Raw genomic sequence first — 25,949 nt, forward strand, 5'->3', positions numbered from 1 at the left:
GACATTTTCCAGCCCCTCGTGCTGCCCCAGTGTAAGCTGCTCTTTCTCTGCGGAGGCGGATAATGCTTGGATTTCGTTTTTTTTTTTTTTTTTTTTGCCTCTCTAGATAAGTAGCATCATACTGATTAACTTGGGCAGACAGCTTGGCCCGGCCCCAGCCCATTTCTGTATTACAAGAGTGACGTTATGATGTTATGATTCCCATCTGCCTGAGAAGGGTCTGCCTCGCTTTATAGATTAATAAATAAATAAAAACGTGAGATAAAAAAAAAAAAACTCCCAAACCAGACACGAGGGCTGGAAGGCTGACCCACTTTTCCCTTTCACACAGCCGCCTTCATCCTCCTCGACTGTCGGCAGCCACATTGGGAAACATGCCATTCAGTACAGATTCCAATAACATGCCCTCTCTGGGTTATTGAAAAGGATTTGCCAGGGCATTTAAAATCTGTTATCCAGCTAAACCAGGGGATGTCCTACTACAAGACTCAATTTGGGGTGATGTTTTGTTTTGTGTGTTTCATTTTTCTTTCTTTGTTTTCATTTTAATTCACATTGCGCATGCTTTTGTGTCGGATGCACCGTGAGGATTCTGGGACGCTCGGCCCTGTGTCCTTGACTGAGCCTGGAGGACTGTGGTGCTAGGATGCAGCTCGCTGACGCACGCACGCGCTTGCTCGCTCGCTCGCCTGCTGTGACGTTTCTCCCACCCTGTTCCGTTTTTATTTTCCCAGATGCCCCGGCAGGGCTGACGTCTCTCCGACCGAAACGGAGCCGCCCCGAGTCCGCCTGTGTTCTCTGAAGCGAGCTGGAACTCCGTGTGCCCAGATTACAACCGAGCAGTGATAATTGCTTTGGCGCGTTGCTGTGTGTGTGTGTGTGTGTGTGTGTGTGTTTGTGTGTGTGTGCATGTGTGTAATGAAGTGGAGGCCCAGGTTATGCAACTGAAAGTCTCCCCATCTGGCCGCAGGAAGCAGTGTCATACCCCTCTCGCTGTGAGAGTGCCCCAGGGGCCAGGTTGACATCAGCGTGCGCCGCTATTCCATGTTCTGCTTTTTAAATGAAGGTGGGAAAAAAGCTCACAGCCTCAGAACAAGATCCTCCAATGTTCATGTGAGAGGTGTTACGTAAAGAAAACAACGTCGTTGTCCCTCTCTGCCTCAGACGGAACGGAGAGGTTCGGTACCTGCCAGTTGTTTGTGCGACACTGAGAGCACCATTAAGGAAACACTAAGGCACTGCACTCAAGTCACCCCGGGGGGAATTTACTAGACATTAAAATTCCCTTTTTAAACTTTAAAGGGTTTTGCATAACACACTTTGACAGAGAGAACATTTTGGAGTGTGCATAAGAAATTACTTTCCTTGAGCATTTTAACAACTTCCTCTTAGCTCCTCTGTCAGACTCGGAGGTACCATAGTCTTCAGCTTGGTCCTCCCCTCCCTCCCCCTCAAGAGACTGCAGATCAGTCATCCAGTCCCCCACAAGATGTTACCACTGTTACTTAAGCGACCTATCCTCTTTTGAACGGATTTACGACAAATTAAATCACTTCTAAGCCGGAATTAACAAAAAAGTACTTTAAATTAAGACTTTTCGCAATAGCCAAAGGCTGATAGTATTTTCTCCATTTAATAGAGATTACAAATAAGCTGTCCACCCTATATGGAATTAACAAAAGACATTGGCCCTTAACCTGGTCATACAATCGGCATAAGTCTTCGTCTTGACAAAGGCACAAAAATAGTGCCACTCATTGCTTCTTAAAAAAAGGAATAGTCTGTATGCGTTGGGGTTCCATGCTTTAATAATAAATATATTAGGGCATCTGATATAAACAAATGATATTGCACATCGCTCAGGCACATTACAAGTGTTAAGTTGTACTGTAGCATTGACTGTCATAACAAACATGTTGGTACACAAATAGGAACATGTAAAAAGCTCTAACCTCAAGGAGAAAAATACATGTCACCAAACACAAATTGTGAGGGACAAAAAGCTTTGGCAGGAGGATACAGTTTTTTTTTGGAACACTTCTTTTACCGAAGCAAAACATTAACAACTGTCCTTCATTTCACTGGAGTGCAACTTTACAAGTGTCAGTCAATCACACAACCGTCTCCACTCATTCTTCATATAAAAGCTGGGAACAAATGAATAGGCCAAGAACTACACACGTACAACAAATCATCTAAACAGATGATCAATTACAAATTCATCAACTTAAATAACATGTCTAGGAACAACTAACAAAAAAAAACAAAACACATAAATCCCTTTCCATTTAACATTTTTTGCCTAAACCTACGGCAACTTTACAAGAGTGCAAAGAAAAACAAAAACCCAATGCAGCAAAATATATTATGTGATTTTATATACAACTGTACAAAACAAAAGGAAACACACAACAACAAATAATCTACGTTTAGCAGACGATTAAGTGCTCTTGTTGGGGTCAGATAGTGCATGCGGGGGAGGACGAGGACGAGGACCAATCAGACGTCGGGGCCGTGAGTAACATGGCGGAGAGTGTGCAATCCCATGATGCAACAGCCCCGGATCAGCGAAGCGATATTGTACACCGGTGCTCCCCCGCCAATCCCGTGCCGGGAGTACAGCCAGGCCACGGTGGGAAGCACCGGTGCCGCCACCGCCACCAGATCGACCAGGAAGCTGTTGCTCCAGTATCGCCTCTCCACAACGGTCACTGACGGAGCCCCGTACGAGACCACCCCCTTCTGCACCCCGAAATCCAGCTCCTCCATGAAGCGCGGGCTCAGCGACTCCGGCTCGGAGCAGCCAAGGCCCGAATCGCTGGAGCTGCCCGGGGTCACGGAGGAAGCGGGATCGGCTGGGGTCCCATCGACGCTCTTGGCCGGGTTGGAATCTTGCTGGGGCGGGAATTGGAGGACGTTGCTGGACGAGAAGAGGGTGGAATTGGGGGCGCCATCACCCTGGAGCTTCAGCAGCTGCAGGAGGAGCGCTTGCAGGTCGGGAGTGTAGGCCAGGTCCTCGGTTTGTACCTCTTTGTGCTCTGCTGTGCTCAGTATGATTGTCGTCGATTGTGGTGCTTGTGGAGGTGGTTGTAGTAGTAGTACTGGTAATGGAGGCTCTGGAGAGGAGGATTGGTCGGTGGCGTGCTCCTCCAAATCGCTGTGTCCCAGCGTGGAGAGTCCAGGCTGGGGCATGTGCTTGGTGCTCGTGCTGCAGTCCATGGCTGTGGACATGAGGACCTGCTCCAGGATGTCTGTCCGGTTGGCCGTCTCGTCATTGGCCTGTAGTCCACTGTCCGCCATCTCCTCCTGAGACACCTCTTTCCTGACATCTTCATCATCCACCTCCTCCTCCTCCTCCTCCTCCTCCTCTCCCTCCATGTCGTACGTAGGAGACTTTTCTGGCGAGTCACAGATATAGTCCAGGGTGGGTTCATCCAGCAGGTTTGAGCCACTCTGGGCCAACTCCATGCTGTGCAGGAGGGACTCCAGCTTGCGGTTCTGGATGTTGATGTCGATGAAGTACTTCTGGATGCCCTTGTCCTTCTCCATCAGGCTGTTCTTCATGGTCTCCACCACCTGACGCAGCTGCTTGATCTCCTTGCGCGCCTCCTTCAGGGACAGCTGCGCCTCCACCCGATGGCACTCCTCCTCGATCCAGTCCTCCCGCATGCGTCCCAGCTGCCCCTTCAGCTCCTCAATCTCAGACTCCCTGAAAGAGGCAAGACATTTTAAAGCCATTTTGCTCATGCAACAATCCCATCAAAGTCTCCCCCAAAAAAACACAGATGGCTAGGACAAAAAAAGAAACAAAAAACAATCAACAACAACAAAAAAAACAGTTGATCAGAATTCCTTTCTTGTGTAGGCACAACATAGCAACAGGTGCAACAGCCGTAGAACAGCACTGTGACACCCATGTGAAGGAAGTCCTTCGCAAACAAGCCGATTGTCAACAGCATAGAGTGCCAGCACAGACAAAATGGATGACTCGAGTCAAATTAGATAACAAAACCCCATTACAAAGCTTTGGTGCAGGCTATTGTTAAGCTTCATAAGATGAATACAAATTGCTGGCTACTGTTAAGCCTCTGAGTCTCCCTCTGTTAAGCTGAATACAAATCATGTGAAGTCCAGATACACAGACTGAAGTTAAAACCAGAGGTGTAAATGTCTGGCTTCAGAAAGACCCACCACATATTTGTTCCACCCATTCACTAAACTATCAGATTCTAACTGGCACAACTTCCTCAACCAGGTAGATCAGCTTAGTGAGATCACCTGTATGGAGTGCACACACAGGTAGAACCAACCCACTCTCCTCAGTCCTCCGGCTTGCTCCCACTGATCTATAAAGAATGATGAGGCGGCAACAATGGGATAGTCTATCCAGTGTTCTTTATAGATCAGTGGGAACGAGCCAGAGGACCGAGGATCGAGGACCGGGGAGAAAGGCTTGAGAACAGCCCATGGTAGGACTTTTACTTTCTGAGGCTAGACTTTTACAACTCCTGAGGATAAATGTGGGCAAGAGAAGAAACCTACCGGTCATGGACAATGTTCTCAGACTCCCTCAGCTTGCTCCGCAGGTGCCGGATGGTCACTTCCTTCTGTTGCAGTGGGGTCAGATACTGCTCGGGATTTGGGGGCTTGATGCCATGGTTGTCTCCGCACGAGTGGTATCGCGTGGTGCGCGCCCGTCTGTGGGTAGAGAGGAAATGACACGTCAGCTTCCACTCCCAGTCCTTCTGCGACGCCATCCTCGCCTAGCTTAGCCTAGCCTAGCCTAGCCCTGGAGCAAAACTCCCAGCAGGGCAGCGTGGGCAACGCCACAGACTGAACAGAGAGAGAGAGACCCAGCCGCATTAGCTCACAGTGTTGCTGATGCTAAGCTGCTAGAGTTTTCAGTGTTTGCTTTGCTTGCTCTTCCTCTTGAGGTGGAAGTAACTAGGCCAAGCAATAAAAGGGGGGACTTGATGGTGCGGCAACCCTCAAAACATTACAAGCTCAAAATAGAGCTTCAGAGAAAGGACAGCCAGTGAGGTAATCACCTTGTCAATTACAGTTCGACTTTGCAGGGCTGACATTTAACCAGATGCAAAAAATGATGCTGCCTGGGCCAAAAGATCACTATAATGAAACTAATAGAGGGACATTGCATTCGTTTCTCTAAAGGCCATGTGCTGGGTTCTGCAAAGCAGTCTCCTCGGGGTAGCCTACTGTGTACATCAAAGAATTCACACATCACAAAATTGTACTGAATAGTGAATATATTTTAGATAGATTTGCAATGTGCAAAACACACATCTTGTCGCATCTTAAACTGAAACATTAACTTTCAAAGGCATCTGAGGACCTTAGCTTTGATGGTGTGAGAAAAGGGGTGGCAATGTGTATCTATTTGCAGAGCAGTGCTCTGTGCAAGTGCGCAGGCAACAGAGCTAGCATAATATCCTAGCAACCTGGTGCTCTAGCTTTGATGTAAGCTCCTGCATCCCTGCCAGAAATAGAGCGAGAGAAGCAGAGGGGAGCACAGAACGAGGACATCTCTCTCTTTCTCACACACACACACACACACACACACACACACACACACACACACACACACACACACACACACACACACACACACACACACACACACACACACACACACACACACACACACACACACACACACCTCAGTCAGGCAGAAAAAAGCACAGGACACATGAAGATATTCCTGTTACATTGTTCCAATTAGCTTTTCGAAGGGAGGCAAGAGGTCTCATCATGCAAACTATATGATGAAAATACATCAAAGCTTTTAATACTGATACATGGTGCAGGCCGGAGAAGCTATTGTGATCCAAGTTTGGCTCAGGCTGCCATAGAAAGAGAGCACTTCTTTGTCTGACTATCAACCAGGCATAAATAAACAAATAATAATAATAATAATAATAATAATAATAAAATGAAAATCACACCATTTAATGAAGAAAGACTCCTAACTACTGACCCCCACCCAAGTTAATCCTAATGTCAAGGGAAGTATGTAAATATGTCTAGCACTTCAGGCTAGTGGTCTGAGTTGAAACAATCTTTTGACAAGACCCCATTACCCTAAGCCATTGTTGGTTTGCATCCAAGCAACAAGAGCTCAAAGCAGCCAATGAAATGTGACCCCAGTTCACTAGTGAAACCCTAGATACAAAGAGCCTAGTCAACATATCGACTCGACAGAATGAAATATTAATGGGTCAAGTCCTTGAAGAACCAAACCAACCCCACCAAAACCTCCCATTTTGCCATAGCAACAGCAGGCAGTATCCAGGAATGGTAAAAAAAAATAAAAAAAATAAAAATCACAAGCCAGCCACCCAAAACTCTGAACTCCGCCATAACCGGTGTAATCCTCATTTTCTGTCAGACGCTGAAGGATTATGATAAAAACTGTCCCGGACAAATTCCTGACCCAAACACCCACGCCAGTCTGACTGTGCCACGACACACACACACACACACACACACACACACACACACACACACACACACACACACACACACACACACACACACACACACACACACACACACACACCTGGTGGTGGGACTGGAGTTGCTGCTGCTGTTGGTGGAGGAGGAGGGGGCTTTAGGGGTGGTCCTGTAGGGCGCATAGAGATCGGAGTCTCGGGAGGCACTGGGGCTCCCGGGTGGCTTAAACACAGGCAAGCTTCTGATGTGGGTGCCGCGACTAGACCAGAGAAACGAGAGCGAGGCATTAGCGATCAATAAAGGGCGCCTGTCGGTGACAGCTATCACCCAGCAGGCTGTCAGTTCCATGGAACACTCAGCCGAGCATTAGCAAGCAAACGACCCGACAGATGGTCCTGAAGAAGTCTATTAATGCCATCAGCATGCTGTTAAGAGACATATCCAAGGTCAAGGGGACAATGGCTCTCAAGGGCATGTGAACAAGATGGTGGACATCAGGCAAGGCAAACATCACAAAAATTACAAAGTGCATCGTCTACGATTAATGTTTCAAGTCAAGTGCAAAATACAGTACCTGCGTGAAGATAGCTTTTTCCCTGCGGAGCTGGACAAAGTTTCTCTGGTCTTGATGCTTCCACTACTGGAGGAACTGAAGTCTGCCTCGCTACCTGCAATGACAGGTGCCGCCTAGGTGAGACAATACTCCACAAACTGGGGACACTCAACGGGGTGACACTTTCAGGATGCGCTCAACACCGCACATAAACAAACAAAGACATTTTTTAAAAAGAACGACAAAATCTGACATTAACATTTTTAAAAAGAACAACAAAATCTCCATTCGTCAACCTTTTCAAAGTCTCAAAAATTCAGCTTACATGTAGCATTTACTGGTCCACAGACGCAGAGCTCCAGGTCTACATACATAGTCATGCATCTCACTGGAACCATTCTGGTTATTCAAATACTCAACAACCAAATGTAGCTATGGCTAAAGAATCAGCCTTACACATCAACACACTCAGCTCAACTCGAAACCACCAGCGATCAGCATGTAAACAGAAAAAAAGACTTTACTCCCTAGCTCAGCACCCAAGCACACCTTCAGTGTCAGCAACTAGATCAAAGAGGACTGTCTGAGAAGATTGGGTTACAGACTTTCCATGACCTGCTGCACTCACACAAAGACATGGCAGGCGAGAACCAGCCTGGTAAATTATATCATTCTCAGAACAACGAAATGACAAATAGGTCATTGCTGGATTACACACCCAAATCCTGTAAACCCAAAATAGTACAATGCAAGCACATGTCATCATTGCAACAACTGAGGACTTAGGTCAATTTCATTGAACAACGCCTGAATTACGCCAGTGAGCTAGAGCCACGTGATCCTGGTTCTTTATTGAGTCATGAATTAACTTGGAGGAAATGGACTTAACACCTCAGAATTGTATGATTACTGATACCAACCTGAGAAAGGAAACTTCTCATGTGACAAAACCATAGTGACGTGCTCTATTATTTTTCTCAAATTCTGTGATGAACAAACTAAAGTCAAACACTGCTATGCTATGCTATGCTATGCTATGCTATGCTAAGCTATACAAAGCAATCCCTCAACACCTTGTGAGTTCAACTGATGGTCAGTGCTCTCTACCAATGGAAAAAGAGAAAAAAACTGACTACCACTAATTAGGCTGATTGGAGAGCTGAGGTTCAAATGGCATACCAATCAACAGCATGCCAGTCAGGGCACTAGACCTCTGAAGTTCGCCTACAAAAAAGCCACCATCTTTGCCCAAATAAGGAGATCCGGTATCTAGAGATTTTTTCTATGGGAAAATAACATGGGGATTTTCAATTGTTGCACCTGTTAAACTCTCGCGGGGATGATGACATTGGAAATGCAGACGTTTTTCGCTACGCAGTTTTGTCCACTGCCGTCTAGGTCTATAGACCTCTGAAGTTCGCCTACAAAAAGGATCCAAAGCTGCCATCTTTGCCCATATAAGGAGATCCGGGAGTTAATTGAAGCTAACTGCCTATGGCAAGTTGCATTGTAAGTTATACTTTGGGGTAGCAAAGATCAAAGTATGCCGTCTTCACCTGCCGAAGATCACAGTATCCACTAGACGGCAGTGGACAAAACTGTGTAGTGAAAAACGTCTGCATTTCCAATGTCATCATCCCCGCGAGAGTTTAACAGGTACGATAATTGAAAATCCCCATGTTATTTTCCCATAGAAAAAATCTCAAGATACCGGATCTCCTTATTTGGGCAAAGATGGTGGCTTTTTTGTAGGCGAACTTCAGAGGTCTATTGCCAAGCAGGTATGTTACACAACTTATTAGCCGTGTTCAAGTTCAACTCCAAATGACCTTTTGCAGCAACGAGAGCTGCCGGTGGCAGCAGGGGAGGGGATACAAACGCTGCTATGAAGTTGTACACTCTCTACTTCCCGTAGTGTAGACTTGGCTAGACTTGACCATGTGACGAATCACGAGGCACGGACCCGCACGGACTTGTGGATATGATGAGGCATCTAAACACCTGCACATACGTCAGGGATGTAAAAGCCAATTAGGGCAAAGACCTGACGTCATGAAGGCAGGGTCTAGGCTCCGCTGCTCTCCGCAGTACCTCCAGACCGGCTGCTCTTTTGCGGAGCAGCCGCCTGGCCACGCCTTGCTCCCGCGATAAGTTGAGGCCATGTGATATCGACTGCCGAGTCGAAAACACACCCATCTAGACCATCGTGGACAGATTTTTAACCACGTGCATCTTGTGCTGCGCAGTTTTTGTGCTGCGCAGCCAACTTGAACGCGCCTATTATCACCCTCTCTGTACTTTGACCCGTCTAGAGTTTTTTTTTTCTTGTTGCAAGGCAAAACACTTGTGTGCATATGAAACAAATAAAGAACTACTGATATAGTTTTCATGCTATTTGAGAAGTTTCTGTCAAAGATGTTGTTGCCCAAAGTTAGATGATGCATGGATTTCCATTATTGATTCACAATTACTGATATAAAATCCGTTCACCTGAAAATCCATTACACAACTGCAAGGTAACAGTTTTTTTGGGACTCAATATTTAACCACAGGGACTATAGCTAACTGTGAAACAAAAATAAAAATGTATCCTCCACCAAACATCAACATTTCTGAAAGGGTCCTGAGGAACAAGCACTCTACTCAAACAATATCAATCTAGCCTACAAACACTATTTTAAGTTGGCACACTCAAACTGAAATGTTAATGGCCAAGAACCAGGGCCGGGTTTCCCAGATTCGTTATGAAGCTCTTAAGTGCTAAGAACTTCTTAGGAGTGCTCTAAGAACATTCTAAGAACGCTCTTAAGAAGTTCTTAGCACTTAAGAGCTTCTTAACGAATCTGGGAAACCCGGGCCAGAACTGCAGATGGGGGAAACCCAGGAGGCCCTCGATCACCTCCAGACTCACCTCTGGGTCGATTGGATGAGCGCTGCTCCCTTTTGTGCTTGGTGGGAGGTGTGGTCCACTCGGCCATGACATCCACCCTCACTCTCTTGGTCTGGGCGTTGCGCTCACAGAGGGCCGGCGAGCATAGGGGACTGTTGTTGTCGGAGCCTGATGGTGTCTTGGCAGGCGAGGCGGACTGACTACTCGGGCATCCAGTGTCATCTGCATACAAGATTGTGTGTGTGCAGCAGATGTCAATATAGACAGACACACGTGTGTGCACGCACACACACACACACACACACACACACACACACTCACACTCACCCACCCACACACAAACAGGCAGACAATGATCAAAGTTCAAGGTTCTTCCGAGTGCATGCATACTCAGAACAGCAGAAAGGGAGGGGGGAAAGGAGGACTCCTAACCACATGTTTTGACAGTCTTGGTTTGTACAACAGATCTGCTATACTGTGTTTGACATGTACCAACCTTTTCCTATAAGAACTTATGGATGTTAGGATATGTTTGGTCCTTATCCAATACAATCCAATTACATTCCAATGAAAAGTAGGCTATGTGTGACGTTTTCACATAATCAAAACAAAGTTAGGAAAACATCCATGACATATTGCAATGTTGCTAAATTAAACACTGGCCATACGACCACATGATTATGTAACTGTGTGTAGCCTACATTATAGTGTGGACTCGGAGAGCTTAGTGAAGAACAGTCTTATTATTAACATACAGAACTATTTCATTTGTTAGAAAATAACAGAAGTGGTATCTCACCGGAGGAGAAACTATTTGGACTGATTGTTCTCTTTGAGAGCTGTGAACTGATCTCACATTCTTTGGTTTCCTCCTCAGAAAACGTCTGCTCCGGCAAGGGCGAGCGCTTTCCTTTGGGTACGGGTGGCGGGGAGAGGACAGGACGGGGGATGCGGCTGCGTGGGCTCTGTTTCTCCGGCGACTTCTTTTCCTACGGAACATCAATGGCACACAGGTAACATACCACTTAAAAGTTATGGCGAGAGGAAAATAAAAATAATTCAACAAAGGCTAAAGGGTCAGTGCTGTGCTCCCAGCCTTTCCAGTCTGTCTCACGCTTTTACCATCGACAGGTGGCAAAGCAAATGTTTGGATTCCTGAAAGAGCACACAGCGCCGTTCACCGTGAATTTGAGTAAGGCTCTAACTAAAATCAAACAGTCGTGTCGACAGACTTTACAGCCTGCCCGACGCTGTAGTAAAAATATCAGGCACCTCGTAGTCCTGGAAGGGTCCCATTCTGTCAGAACCAGATATTGCTTGTAGACCTGTCAGGGGAGAAACCTGAAGTTAGACCGAGGCGGCATCTTGACACGTGGCACACAGTAGTCAGAAACAAGGGCATCACTGTCTCAACTCACTTAAAACACGGAGCATAGGGCGAGGGCAGGGCGAGGTAGCTGCGCGCGGTGCTACCCAACGCACTCTTGCCAAGCCCCAGAATGTTGCAATTTTGGCAGAAAAAACACCCTCTTCGTCTAGCCTACATTTCCCCCTTCCAAGGCCTGGGCATACGGTAAACCAGGTTCTTGTTTCAGGGATTATTGTTTCGATGTGAGGTGTAACGTGTCATAAACAAAATCTCAATATAACTGTAAATAACATGCTAGTTGCGACTTGTGGTAAACAAATAAACTGACCACTGAATTTAACTTTAGCTCGTCCAAAATACAGTAAGTAGCTATCTATAGCTTTGCATTCATAATTGAAATTACATTCCATGACACTTTGTCTACATGTGTCCTCATTAACTTTTATTTAAAAAAATATATGACGTAAGGATCTTGTATAACACAATCAACTTGACCTAATCAAGAATGCAAGTGTTACCTAATAGGTTTCCACACTCAGTTTTGAAGAAACTTTTAATGGAAATCGGATGATGTGTCTAAGATATTGTGTTGATACCAAAATCAACCACAGAAGTCCATGGTAATACAGTGGGATGCCATGAACAGTGTTAGTGAGTATGGCAGAGATCGAAAAATAGGCTTTTGACACAATGGATGGATAAATCCAGATTGGGGTGAGTATGTGTAAGGTGAGATGAATTAGTACACATAGCAACAAAATAGCATATTGAGTTCATTTAAATGTGTTAAAATCTCTTCCTAAAATGGCCTTTGATTTAGTTTTTGGAATATGGATGCCTGGCTTCATGAAATGACTACATTTTCTGTATCAGTTATTATTTCACATCCACTTCTAGGTCGTGCGAACATGTAGCTACAAACACATTTCTGTGTGAATGTTGCTTCATCCATGGCATCCATCTGGTTTCAAACAGCTTAAAAGCATTGCTTTTCATTAATCAGAGCTGCACACACCAAGGGTTAATCCCAGTCTATCCCAGCTCTTCCAGGGCCTTTTTTTCTCCTTGTGGCTGTGACTTACGTGCATTATTTTTATTCATCTGCTCAATAATTCAGCATTTTATGTCACGCTTCACTGATTTTGACATCATCCCTTCATTTCCCATCTCCAGAAGACTGGGGTCATGTGTGTGTGCTCCTCAGCTTCGGCACTGAAGGGGGTTAGTTATGTAAGAGAGGACATGCCTTTATTTATTTTTTCTTTGTCATCAGCAGTGACGTAACTGGCCCCAAAGGGTTGCATTTTTCACTTCACTGACTCCTTGCTCTCTGGTCTCGTTTGAATGCATGCAGGCTCCAGATGCTGTAGCACGATGCGGTCATATAACCGCAGGCCGATCCTCCATCAGCACAAATGTTGAAGAACCAGTCGTTTTTATTTATTTATTTATTATAACTTTTTTTTTTTTTTTTTTTTAAAGGGAAGCCCAATAAAATGCACAAGGCCAAGGTCATTCTGCAAAGCATCACTACCTTATAAGTCTACCCCTTTATTGAAGCTTTATGGCTGTGAACCTGACCAGATGGCACTGTAAAAGGCACAGGGTTCGAGTCAGAAAAAAACTGGCAGTCATGATATAGAAATATGAAGGCAAAGAACATGCCTTTAAATGAGAAGAGAGGAACATAACGACCATGTTCACAAGATTAAAAATGGGCAGAATTTCTAACAAAAACGGACACGAAGATCTGAGCTGCCCAGTCGAAAAGGGACTCTCGTTACGGAACAGTTTAAATGGATTCTCAGTGTGAAGACTTAAGGCCTCAGCACCACAGTGGATATGTGTGAGAGACGCCCATTTCTGTGATGAGCTCCGTTTCCTCCTCCGCCACCACCCACCACTCCGCCAGCCGTCCTCCCCTGATCAGCGTGCCCGCATGTCTCTGGGCCGCCCGCATCAGATTAGACTTTGCCAGCATGGCGCTCCAAATCCGTGCCCTCCTAGCAACAGACTTAACAACAGAGAAAGAACTGCACACAAAAGCAGGCTCTGATCTGACCAATTGCATTAAGCAAGTCATTTTGCAGATCAACTGATTGCCCTCTGAAGGGCGGCTGGCTGCACGGGAGGCTGAGGGTGGTGGTGCTTGTCTTGCCGTGGTGGAGGAACCCCACTGTTCAAAGCATCAGTGTTTTACCTCTGGCTGTTACCTTGATGTTGAGCATTGTCAGCCTACCAGCTACTCTGGGCGTTGGCAAAGTGCGGCATGGATGGCTAGAAATGAAAGTGCGCAAAGAATTTATTTGCACACTGTGGATGTTGTGTCCTGAGTTTAGACACTGAGTTGCCCATAGGAGGTAGAATGGTACCAGCCCAAAAAATGGATTTTGTGTTTAATTTTGAAAATTCATGATAAACCAAGAAACACATGTCCATATGTTCCGAGTTTATTGATGCAGTTTCCCCACACTGCATCTGTAAAACACCAGCATGTAATATCTCTTGAAGATCACCTAGTGTAGTGCTGGTGGTATGACTACAAGCAGACCCAAACAGAATTTGACTCGGGCTGCCTGAAGCCTGTGTGAGGTATGCACTCTGGCACACCTAACAGGCAGCAGGGTTCGCCCTGTCACAAGCTGCCAGTTCACGTGCATAATCTCCACAGTACACAGCCTTTACTAACTGCTGTCAAACAGTGTCTGACCAGCTAGTATCAAAGAACAGCTGCCTGCTTGAACAAAGTACAGAATACACATGGCTGAGACTTAGCCTGTAATTATGCCATGTGTAGATGGTCATATTACCCTCAAGTTTGACCTCACAATGGATGGGATCTCTAAAAGTCTCATTGGCGGTCCAAATTAAACATTTTGGTTGACCTTTTGTAATGACACAGCTTCACAGAATCACTAACGGACCAATTATTAGTGAAGGACTGTTTTGGTCTACATAATGCAGGCACAGATGACAGTCCAAGATACTGTGAAGGTGTTGGTGCGTGTAAGCTGGAGTACACCTCAGTTAAGTAGGAATTGTCGGAGGGAGTTTTTGTAATTTGATGACTCGTCATTTTCATACTCAGTTTTTGCTGAGTTCCAATGAATTCTGAATATGACTTTTCTAAATGGTATGAATTATTAACATCTAACACATTTTGTACAGTCTCAAGTACCTCCAAGCTCCAACTCTGAAACTTCTCTGTATTTAGAGTAGACAGAAGTAGATTAATTGTCAGACTGATGTATCCGGATAAATCTGTGTAACAAGTGCCCTTAGGCATCGACCCGTCTATTCAGGCAATTCTGTTCAGTGTCCCCTCAGTTTTACATGGTGGTCAAACAAGATCAAAGCACCACATGCCTGGTATTGTTGTGACGACTTAAAACCACCAATCCTTCCATAGCAGGTTATCTCTACATCATGAGATATTTAAGGAAGAGAGAGATGAAAGGCACATATTCAGAGATAATAATGGTGATGATAAAGATACAGAAGGTCAACATATGGACTGTGTGGACAATGTATGGATATGACGCTGGAATAGATGACCTGCGCTGAGACAGATGGTGCTGAACATGTCAAACTGTTTCGGTTTCAACCAGCCCCACCTTAACTTAGTCAAAACAACAATGCCATCACACAAAGCATCGCTGGAAAGCAAAGCAGGCTATTATTTCTCATAGGACCGTTTGGCTAAAAATGTGTTGTTTTTAACTTTACACTTAGCCTAATACTGATTAACGCAGTTACAAGGAGATAACGGCTATTGTTATTGCTTTCAATCGTGGAATTCGCTACTTGACAAAGTCGTTTTCATGTAATTACACACTAGCACAACAAATCAATGTCTATAACATCGTAATGTAGTAAAATTCAACCTTACTTGCCTTATCTGTCGACGAAGATTGTCTCTACGCAATGGTGCGTGTCACTCTCGTGTCCGCTTCTAAACAACAATACACCACCCTGCCTCAATCCCTGTTTTTGTCTGAGGTGGATTACCTCAAACGACACAGAGAGCCACGGATGTATGCCAAGCGATGTCCACGAGGCTGTTGCGCCTTAATTCCTCCAGCTATGTTTTTGCTGGGGCTGCGAGGGTATGTACAACGGGGCGAGAGCGCAGAAGGGGAGATGCTGAAGCAAGCGAATGACTGTGCAAGTGCGACGTAGAGAATGTGACTAATGTTCCAAGTGTGTTATGTAACACGGCAGATTTTTTAACCCTCGATGGACCATCAGAAGATGGTCTTAGACCAACGTACAGTGTTGGTATCCTACACAAGGCTACGTAGATGGTTCAGTTGTGTAGGCAACATTGTATTCAATTTCGACTGCCCCTCACTACAGCTATCCGATAGAGACACAAATGGTAGACAAATCATGGCGTTGGCTCTCCATGGTGCTGAAGCAAAGAAGTCTCAGCAGAGGTGTTTGAGTGATGGCGGTGGCCTACTTTTCCTCAATATCTACATACGCCTGTGTTTATGTGACTGAAATAAAGTGATGTTCCACAGTCAATATGAGTTTACATTTCAGAAATTGCCGGCTAAAATAGTGTATCACAAATATGTTTTAATGCATGTTTTATAGGCTGTTCTACGTAGGCTACGTTACCCTTCACGAAAGACAAGGTAACCCGAGGTGAGTAAAACAATCTACAGAATAATCCTCTGGTAATGGCATAAGCAAGATGTCTAATATGTAGTGTCCACTCACATGGCAGTTAAGATATTCTTGGTTTTTTTTTCGCAGGTGTCAAACAAAAGTTGCGCTCTGTTGCCCTCTGGTGGTGAGAGCTGTAGTATAACAACAGAGAATAGGCCTAGTACGCACATTTGTGTGTGTGTGTGTGTGTGTGTGTGTGTGTGTGTGTGTGTGTGAGTGTGTGAGAGAGATTGTCCATTGCTTAATGTCTTCATACCTGCTCTCTGACAGACCGAATGTCACACTTGACCCCACACACCAGTTGTTACATTCTATCATTTTAAACGTATCTGAATCCAACACACATTTCCTGCCCAAGTTTTCTTTCAGACCTGCCAATTACACACACACACACACACACACACACACACACACACACACACACACACACACACACACACACACACACACACACACACACACACACACACACACACACACAGTTTACTTCTTTATTTGTATCCACAATTACGAATAAATATGACATAAGGACACAAATTTGACAGGTGCAGTAACTGCTCAGACAAGATTCAGTCGTGTGATTCCGCTGACAACAACCAAGCTCAGCACAGCAGTGTTAAGATTAAGAATACAGCTTTTTGCAAATAACTGCTGTCATCAGTTCATTAATATAGGCCTATTTTTTTATGTTGGCTAGTAGCCTAATTGTTTAAGATTAGCGCAGAACTGTTGAATGACACGGCTGCTGGGGAATCCGTTACTTGAAGTGTTGCTAGTCTGTTGATTTGTGCGCGCACACCCGCGCGCACACACACACACACACACACACACACACACACACACACACACACACACACACACACACACACACACACACACAAAATACTAATCCTAGTAGTTTATGCTGTCTTTAATACTGCTGAAGATAAATATTTTGCTATGCCCCAGCAATTTCTACTTACTCTAAAGTAAATATTTAAGCGATGCGTCAGAAATAGGGACAAGATGGTAAGCTGACACATAAGTCCAGAGCTGTTGCACCAGCCACATGTGGTGTTGATTTTCTACCGTCAACTAGCTTTCTAATTGGCCCATCATGCGTCCCGTGTAATGACCGGTAGGAGGCAGCAAAGGTCAAGAAACTACGCAAGTCACTGTATGGTCCCTTGCATCGGCCTACAACATTCACTCAGCGTGCGAAGACACCGTTGCTTCGCCAGAATGCGCATTTATGTATTAAATAATGGTTAACTGAAGAATAGACGAATCAAGCACTGTGAGCAAGCACCTGTATGTCTTTTATCATTTTAACATTTAAACAATTGATCTCCTCTAATCATTTGACTGAAATGTGTGGCCAATTTATAGCCAAGGCTGTTCAAAATGAAGTAGGCCTAAAACTGGACTATATAATATAATATAAAAAAATATGCAGGTGATTTCAACTAAAATACTGAATAAAAGTGTAGATTGAGGGCTTTTTGTTGTGCTTGGTCATCACGGGTGCTCCCAGTGCCACCGTCAACATAATCCAGGCTTTAGACGATCCGGTTAATTTTCACTGTTGCCATAGTTCTGCGAATATTTGTGTCGACCTGTTAACCTCTGTCAACATGTTAGCCCACTTGTAAGCTTGGCATCCTGTGAGGTTGCTTACGACGCTCTGACATGCCCCTCCATTCCGCCCTCCCAGCCCCGTCGGAGGTGTCTGTCTCTCTTTGGTCCCAACGGTAGGATCCAACGAGCAGGGAGAAGTTCGCCAGTAAGTAGGTCTACATGAGCGTCTGCGAGTGGGCGTGTTTCCGCGAGCAGTTAGTGGTCTCTCCACTTGCGTGCTTTAGTGGAGGATACGAGCGCGCTAGCTTGTGAAGCGCGACAGACCAGCTCGTACGCGCAGCCTGTCTACGGTGGAAAGTTTCCTAAACCCGGCTGCAGTGTGGAGAGGACCTCGCCAAACTTTTTGGACACTACCGCCATGGATGCCTTTCGAGCAGTAGCGTTTTACGCGCTCTTCGTCTTCCTTTGGAATTTACCGTGTTTCCAGTCCGCTGCTCTCATCTCCTCCACCGCGCCGAGAAGAAACCGGGGGACCAGAGTCCCGTATGACGGACCAGCGTCACACAAATTTCTCAAAGAAATCTTTGCATCATCTCCCGGTCTCAGCCGCCACCGGGACGAGTTCAAAGACGCTGTCGTGCCGCATGATTACATGATCTCCATATACAGGACATATTCTGCAGCTGAGAAACTGGGCATAAATGCGAGTTTTTTCCGGTCTTCAAAGTCTGCCAATACCATAACAAGTTTTGTGGACAGAGGAAAAGGTTTGTGCTACTCCATAATATTCCCAGCCGTGCACGACAGTAACAACCTGCACCACACATGCTTAAGCTATCAATTTAATTAACTCGCTTTGTAATTTACCAAGGTAGGCCTACCAAGCGGCCGAAATTGTATCTTTTCAGCCTAATATTATTTACATGTGAATCCTAGGTATGCCGCATTATTGTTCCCATCGATGTGAACTGTCTCAACAAGGCAGTCTACTATTTTTTCATTGTTACAAAAAAAACTTACATATTAGGTTGATTGGAACTGTGTAACTTTTGATATTTGAGTCAGTGAAAGGCCAAGCGGTATTCGTGGTTGAACTGCAGTCTACATGTTAGGCTATCCAACTTGTCTTCTCCTAAAACATTCATGTTATGGACATTTCTTTGCATTACTTTCATAAACGGCTGAAGTAGCCTATTTGTCAAATGTTCAAAAATCAGGTTCTCAAATTTGCACTAAGCTATAATCCTGTAATAAAGTACTAATTGAGACGTTTTCTAAATGAAGGCAATCAATTTTTCGTACCATCCTCGCCTGTAAGCAGTCCAACCTGTTGGCACTAGGCACCCTGCCTGACGTGCGCCGCATGACCTAAGGGACTGTATGCGATCAAGTAGCTTCTAAGTACACAAGAAAGATGTTAAATATGCCTCGGATGGCAACATTTCAAACTTTATCAGTGTTATGTCATTGATTCATCTCCCTCTAATCGGTCATACTCTTGTAAATGTATATAAAACGTATGAAAGGTTAAATAATGTATCTGTTCCAATTAGATATTAATCAAATTACACAAATAAAAATAAATCAGGGATTGCTTCGTGGATGAGTTCAGTGAGAGTAGCCTATGTGCAAATCTAACAAGGAAAAACATTAGCTGATGTCAGGCAAAAAGAGGGCCTTGGAAGCTAATTGGCGTAGCCTACGTTTGGAAGAGGCGCAAGGAGCCTATCAGTGAGTGTCACCAGGCGTTCTTTTCTCCTGGTTAATAAAAGCTTTCGCTTTAAGGGGAGGATTGTAAACTGATTTGATGATAAAGCTTCACTTTCCCCTCTGATTTTGATTTGATGTGTCACCGGTTCTGACCTTCCACTGGACCCTCTGAGGGTTGCTTAGCATCAAACCGCTGATTGGAGTATTTGAACTCGGTGATCTAATTGAGCGTTCATGTCATAACATATCAAACACTGTCTATTCTCCCATAATGAGCTAATCCAGCCAATGGCACATCATCAAAAATGACGAGGGGAAAAAAATTAAAGAGAACTTCCGTCCCCATGAAGTGGTTCGCGTTTACTGCTTCCCTGTACAAACGGCAGTTTAATTGTGGGAAATATATTTTTTCTCTCCTCTTTCCTTGTTTTCTGCTGAACAAACTCAATTTTCTCATAAAGGTTTACAGGTGTTCTCTGTATTCACACGAAATGTAGTCAACAATGAATTCTTATGAATATTTAAACTCTTTATTGCGCCCTATGTTAGGTCGTCGTGGATAGGCTATTACACCAGCACCACTAAACCACAATAAAATGATTATTAGACTTGAAGGCATTTGTCCATAAGACCTCTTTGTTGCGTGCTCGCCATGCAATGCAAGATGTGATTTAAAGTGATTTTTGCACAAGTAATGTTTAATTATGATAACATTCTAATCTCGATTAAACAGGAAATTGTTGACTCGAAATAGATCGGAATTCTCAAGATTTTGGGTCGTTATGGACGCAAGATCAGACAAGAACAAACTGAATGTATGAAAATTACTTTTGGCACTTGAAGTAACTCATTAAAACGCAGATGGTGCTTGCTGGCCCCAGTAGCCGCACCACGAGAAGTCTCTCTCCCTCCCTCCCTCCCTCCCTCCCTCTCTCTCTCTCTCTCTCTCTCTCTCTCCCTCTCTCACTCTCTCTCTCTCTCTCTCTCTCTCAGGCTCAGAGGTCTACACTAATACACACACACAAACACACAAGTTTTTATAATTTATCAACATCATGAAATGTAATATTGCAAATGATTTTGAAGGTCAAATAATGTATCGGGAAAAATACACTATTAAATTGATGCCTATAGGAAATGTGCTTAACAATCGTTACACTCTAACAAGCGTTTCCTCCGTGTTGTGATCACTCTCATTTTTGTGCAAAGCTTCCTTTGAAATAAACGGCTGTAACGTGTGGACGTGATCACAATAAGTTATACTCCGTGTAATCAGGTGCAGCACTTTTGAAACGGGAATGTTGTCGTTGGCAGGGAGAGTGAAATATTAGTGGGGAAGTATTTTAATAGGGAAGGAGGGAATTCAGAACTGTTAATTATTTGGTGACCTTGTATTCGATTTGTTTGAGGTCTTATAAAAAAAAAAAAACGCTAATGCATACCATACGCGCGAAGCAACTGAAACAAACACGAGGTTTCAATCTACTTTTACTATTTAACTCTGCTGGGTTCACGCACGGGAAAATACAGGCGATGAGATACAAATGTCTTTTGTGAGTGATCTCTTAATCGCTTATGTATTAAAATCCGAGGAGCCAGACGACAAGATAAGAATACAAAACTAACCCAAAACAGTGACATTTGGCTTATTCTTTATAGTCACTATTTCGGAAGATTTTTTACAATTGTGTGAACAGACGAAGACATGGATAGTGTTGTACTTTATTTATATTTGATTGAATTTTCACTTTTTGATTGATCTCTAGATATTTTCCAGCTCTAAATTCACAGAGCCTATTGTATGACATTTATATGTGAGACATTCTGACATCCAGCTTGTTAGCCAATCGCCCACAATTTTCTAGGTCTCGAATTCACTTGTTATAAAGTTACAAGGGTTCAGAGAATTGGGAATTTAAGTACTGCGCCAGTAAAGGCACGTAGCCTAACAGCAGAGTCCATGTGCACTCGTTTGATTTCAGACTATCCATATTCGTTCGCACCGAAATGATGCCGTTAAGTTGGCCGCTAAATTCCGAAAGGGAGAATAATGCATTAATTGTGTATTGTTCAGCCGAGTGTACAGTATGTGTCCTTTAGCCTGCATGCGCTGGCAGCATCCGCACTGCTTGTAGGCTGTAACAGGAGGCCGCGTGCTCCGTGGTGGACATATTTTGGAAAGCGAAGGTTGTTTCGATTCGTGGATTTGGATTCAGAACCATAAAATGTGTAGGCCTGAATGAATAATGCAAAAAAAACTACCCATGTGACACTGGAAGTCAACTTCGAGTTTAGTCTAAATACCAAGGCATGGCGAATGCAGGCTAGTGTGGGCTATGTCCTCTGTTTTGTAGGCGCATATGAAAATGGAATGTGTCTGTTTTTTTCACTCTAAATTGTTGTAGATCACAGTGGTCTGAGATCCAACATCAAAAGGAGAAGAACGCTACAATTCTTATCAGATAATGTTTTCAGCATACCAGCAGACCATCAGTCCACGCTATAAAATGCAAAAAGTATTGGGATAAGATTGTATAACGGATACTTTCGATTTAATAATAATAGAAACATTTTAAGTAGATGTATTCTGAATGTTTGGTTAACCCATGCCTTTCTACTAATTCTGGCTGAAATTATAAATGTATCCAGAAAACAGGAATTAACCCGCATATGGCTGATGTTTTTTTTTCTCACTTTAAATTGTAACATCGTATACCTACTAATAGGTTTACATCGGAAGAGTGCAACATATTCGCCTAGGTATAGTCGACCTTCGCAGTGAAATTGGACTTAAAATGTTTGGTCTGTCGCCCACTTTTCGGTAGGCAAAACACACTTCTGGCGTTTCGGTCGTCCTTACATCTTTTTTCCATTGCTGGCTGATGCTGCATCCGCCACTACTATTACTCTTTTTACCAACTTGGCTACTACTAACACTAATGATGATTATTGTGATAACAATAATAACAATAACAATAATAATAATCTTTTAAACTATAATTATGCCAAGTATTGCTATCTCGCCTGGTTTCCCCCTCTTTTTGATTTGCCGAGGTGTCACTCTGAGTTTGGCTCAGGGCGAGCTGGAGAGTGGGCACAGAAAAACACGAAATAAGGCCAGCTATCTGGCCTCTTTGTGAGAATGTGAGCCCTCCCCCCTCATCCCCTCCCTACCCTGAGCACTGTACGCCCTAAGTGAATCTGACTGCAATTATTTCTTTTTATCTTGCAGACGATCTCTTGCACTCTCCTTTGCGAAGACAAAAGTATCTGTTTGATGTCTCAACCCTTTCAGACAAAGAGGAGCTGGTCGGAGCTGAATTAAGGATATTTAGAAAAGCTCCCGGGGCTTTCCAAACGTCATCGCCAGGTCTCTACGGCATCCACTTACTCCCTTGTCGATCAGAGAGGCTGTTGGATTCCAGAACCATTGATCTACAGGAATCCAGAAAATCCGGCTGGGAAGTTTTGGACGCTTGGGGAATGTTTAAAAATCGACATCATCCGAGCCAGGAGAACCAGCTTTGTCTTCAGCTCAAGGGCACCACTGGTAAATCAGAAACGGAAATCGACTTGAAACCGTTGGGTTTTGACAGGAACGGTCGCTCCCAGCAAGAGAAGGCTATCTTGGTGGTTTACACGAGGTCACGGAAGAGGGAGAACTTGTTCAATGAAATGAAAGAGAAGATTAAGTCTAGGGGCTCACGGTGGTCCGAGGCGGAGGAGAGCGGCCTGCAGTTCAAAGCCAGGCGCAGGCGGAGGACCGCGCTGAGCAACCGTCACGGGAAGAGGCATGGGAAAAAGTCCAAGTCGAGATGCAGCAAAAAGGCGTTGCACGTCAACTTCAAGGAGCTCGGGTGGGACGACTGGATCATCGCCCCTCTGGATTACGAAGCCTACCACTGCGAGGGCCTGTGCGACTTTCCTTTGCGTTCGCACCTTGAGCCAACTAACCACGCCATCATTCAAACTCTTATGAACTCCATGGATCCCAACAGCACTCCCCCGAGCTGTTGCGTCCCCACCAAACTGAGTCCAATCAGTATACTGTACATTGACTCTGGTAATAATGTAGTGTACAAACAGTACGAGGATATGGTGGTCGAACAATGCGGTTGCAGGTAGCGTCTTGAGTATTCCCCTAAATTGAAGGCATCCTACTTAAAAGAAAAGCAACAACTAGCCACAACAGCGTAAAAATAAACATTACACCTGAGTCGTGCAGAGAGAGAAAAGCGCAAATGCAACAGTCTGAAAACTCACTTTCACGCTACATGAATGTGGGCCTATCATCCAAAAGGGATCCTTACATAGAATGCATTTCTTGCCGTATAAACACGACTATTTATTCTGTCGATTTAAGCTCTGTCAAATATCACAATAACCATGACACTATGTAGTATACGATGAAAATCAAAATCATTTCCTCAGCCGCTCTGATCTTAGTTCTGGAGTCAAATTGTGTGAAAATACCTCCCCTTGGACCCGCTATCAGACATGGACAAAAAATAAAAAATACAAAATCAAGAAGTTTGCATCAGGATATCTGGATCACATCCAAGTTATCAACATTTGCGTCCTCATCTTGTGGGATGGCAACAGATGAAAAGTTACGCTCGTCATCTGGACCGCGAGGAGTTCTTTCCCTTTCAACTGCGCGAATTCAAATGAACCAGGTGTGAAGCACCTGTTCAAAACACAAGCCCGCAGCGGAGGGGGCAAGGCACAGTAACCTGTTGCGTCCCGCTCCTAATGGCTCTGAATGCGCTGACAGCTGGGGGAGAGAGCGGAACTTTGGCCACCGACGCCCTCTCAATGCTTAGACACACACTGTCAAGCGCGTTATCAGGAGGACTTTTGCTTTTTACGAAGTGGTGAATGTAACCTACCAAACACATATCTTGGATCGTGGAAAAGAGACAGCTTGCGCGCACACGTTTCCAGGAGTTTTATCCTCCGCGCACCTGGCACTCGGGGGCGCGCAGCGTGCAGGGCAGTTCTCCAGAAGCCTTGAGACTGTATGCGGTAACCTACAAAGGACTGCATAGAGTGCAAAAAAATATAATGGAATACGACACTAGGGTTGAAATAAGAAATATGAAGTGCCTGGACGTTTGAGTGATAGTCACGGAGCTTATTAAAGAGCTTCGACGAAAAAGACAACCAGACCACGTAGCTAATTCCATGGGTATGCATTGATAACCACACCGTCGTCGACACAAACAAGAGAATATCTAATTTCTGCATATTCACGAAATGCACTTCCATAACAACTGACTGCCCCAAATCCAAGTCGTCAGGAGAATATTTTTTTCCATGACAAATCGACTGACGAGCAAGAGACTCGCAAACGAGATGATATTTAAATGCACATTAGCTTTGAATGCACTGCTGTTCATTATTTTGAGATGTAAATATTTGTATAGTTTAAACCTCTACAAGTGCAACGAATGGAGAAATGACCAACCACATTTCTTTGTAAATATACATACATTATAAATGCACTCAAATCGTTATAATTTCTATTCTATAATTATTTTATTATTTGTGATGTACAGAGTTTCATGATAATCGTGTGTTTCTTTGATAAGATTAATTTAAACTGTATTCAATATTTGCTGAGAGTGGAAATACCATTATCAATGTCTACCTCAAAATTACATAGGTTCTGAAATCTGAGGTGCATTCAGCTAGTGTTGAGTTCTTTTTCAATTATATAAATATATATTAATGGATAATTATCCACACTTACTGTACTAATAAAATGACAAAATATATATATTCCCTGTGTACCTCTGATGACTGAATCCCCCCTCAAAACTAGGCCTCATAAAGTGAGACTGAAGATTATCGGCTTTCTTCTGTCTTGTGAAGTTTCAGATAAGAACCACATCCATGCTTCAGGAAACACAAGCTTCTCAAATGAAATGGTCCCAATAATCAACATTTTATTAGATTGATGCTGTTTGAACTTGTACTGTTTTGTGTTAACATTGACTCATTAAACCATACTGAAAAGGGTCCCAGAGAACAACATTCACAGTGTACAAAATCACTTATTGATGTGTTCTCTTCAAGTCTATTGAACACGTTCACATTTAAAGTTGATCTTTCATGTAACCTTCCGTTTCTAATATTAAAGCAGTGTAAATATACTGCAAAAAAACAATTCAATGTTATTTCCAGAGTAATAACATCCTTAAAGGAACATTTAGTTAAGACACTTGAGACATTCCGTCTAACTCTTTCACCCTAGCTGTTTCAGCAATTCCGAACTTTGTTTTCAGTCAGATTAGGCAAAGAGTTTATGTAATGCAGCATTCTCACTGGACAGTTTGTGCTAGGCTAGGGTAACGTAATCCATTTTTTCATACTCTTGGTTATATGTGTGTGTGTGTGTGTGTGTGTGTGTGTGTGTGTTTGTGTGTGTGTGTGTGCCTTCACAATCCTCCATTTTATGAAGTTATAATGTCTTCATAGCACTTCCATATGAACAGTGCAGTGGTGGCACTGAGTGTAGTCTGTGCCATTCGTTTGGTCCTTGGCGAGGAGCTAACCTTTAACATGTGGGGAGCTTGCTAACAGAGGGAAATACAGGGGCTTTCTGTCTCATATGAACCAGGTTGTATGATCAACAGGCTATTTCCCAATGAATTAGCCATTCATGGGTCAAGTTTACTTAACACTGTAATGTTTCCCAATCTCTGGATGAAAAGATTTGAAAG

The 25,949-nt window shown here is 44.0% G+C and overlaps 2 protein-coding genes across 5 annotated transcripts; one reads left to right on the forward strand and one right to left on the reverse strand.

The window, feature by feature from the left end:
* Positions 1-1,786: 1,786 nt before the first annotated feature.
* sybu (syntabulin (syntaxin-interacting)) lies at positions 1,787-15,416 on the reverse strand. Of its 4 annotated transcripts, none has more exons than XM_062538336.1 (8): positions 15,177-15,416; positions 11,187-11,239; positions 10,714-10,903; positions 9,936-10,136; positions 7,046-7,139; positions 6,578-6,730; positions 4,543-4,698; positions 1,787-3,709 (listed from the first exon to the last, which is right to left on the reverse strand). In XM_062538336.1, the coding sequence occupies exons 2-8, from the start codon at positions 11,208-11,210 to the stop codon at positions 2,500-2,502; spliced, it is 2,028 nt and encodes a 675-aa protein (XP_062394320.1). In that variant the 5' UTR covers positions 11,211-11,239; positions 15,177-15,416; the 3' UTR covers positions 1,787-2,499. The 4 variants fall into 4 exon arrangements, with proteins under 4 accessions (XP_062394320.1, XP_062394321.1, XP_062394324.1 ...); XM_062538337.1 differs by having other exon boundaries at positions 15,173-15,416; XM_062538340.1 differs by lacking the exons at positions 9,936-10,136; positions 10,714-10,903; positions 11,187-11,239; positions 15,177-15,416 and adding an exon at positions 7,945-8,096.
* A 2,377-nt stretch (positions 15,417-17,793) lies between these two features.
* On the forward strand, positions 17,794-23,722 carry gdf6a (growth differentiation factor 6a). Its single transcript, XM_062538350.1, has 2 exons — positions 17,794-18,281; positions 22,457-23,722. Exons 1-2 carry the CDS (start codon positions 17,933-17,935, stop codon positions 23,347-23,349), a joined length of 1,242 nt encoding a protein of 413 aa, XP_062394334.1. The 5' UTR covers positions 17,794-17,932; the 3' UTR covers positions 23,350-23,722.
* The last annotated feature ends 2,227 nt before the right edge of the window (positions 23,723-25,949 follow it).

This window comes from Sardina pilchardus, chromosome 6, assembly GCF_963854185.1.
Source record: "Sardina pilchardus chromosome 6, fSarPil1.1, whole genome shotgun sequence".
Taxonomy (NCBI): domain Eukaryota; kingdom Metazoa; phylum Chordata; class Actinopteri; order Clupeiformes; family Clupeidae; genus Sardina; species Sardina pilchardus.

Bases quoted from the DNA above. Each gene is read 5' to 3' on its own strand.
- sybu (XM_062538336.1), bottom strand. From the start codon at position 11,210: ATGGGACCCTTCCAGGACTACGAG. The intron at 7,140-9,935 runs GTGAGTCTGGAG...CTGTCATTGCAG, and splicing joins CTCATCCAATCGACCCAGAG to GTAGCGAGGCAGACTTCAGT. The intron at 6,731-7,045 runs GTACTGTATTTT...TCTCTGGTCTAG, and splicing joins AAAAAGCTATCTTCACGCAG to TCGCGGCACCCACATCAGAA.
- gdf6a (XM_062538350.1), top strand. From the start codon at position 17,933: ATGGATGCCTTTCGAGCAGTAGCGTTTTACGCGCTCTTCGTCTTCCTT. The intron at 18,282-22,456 runs GTTTGTGCTACT...TTTATCTTGCAG, and splicing joins TTTTGTGGACAGAGGAAAAG to ACGATCTCTTGCACTCTCCT.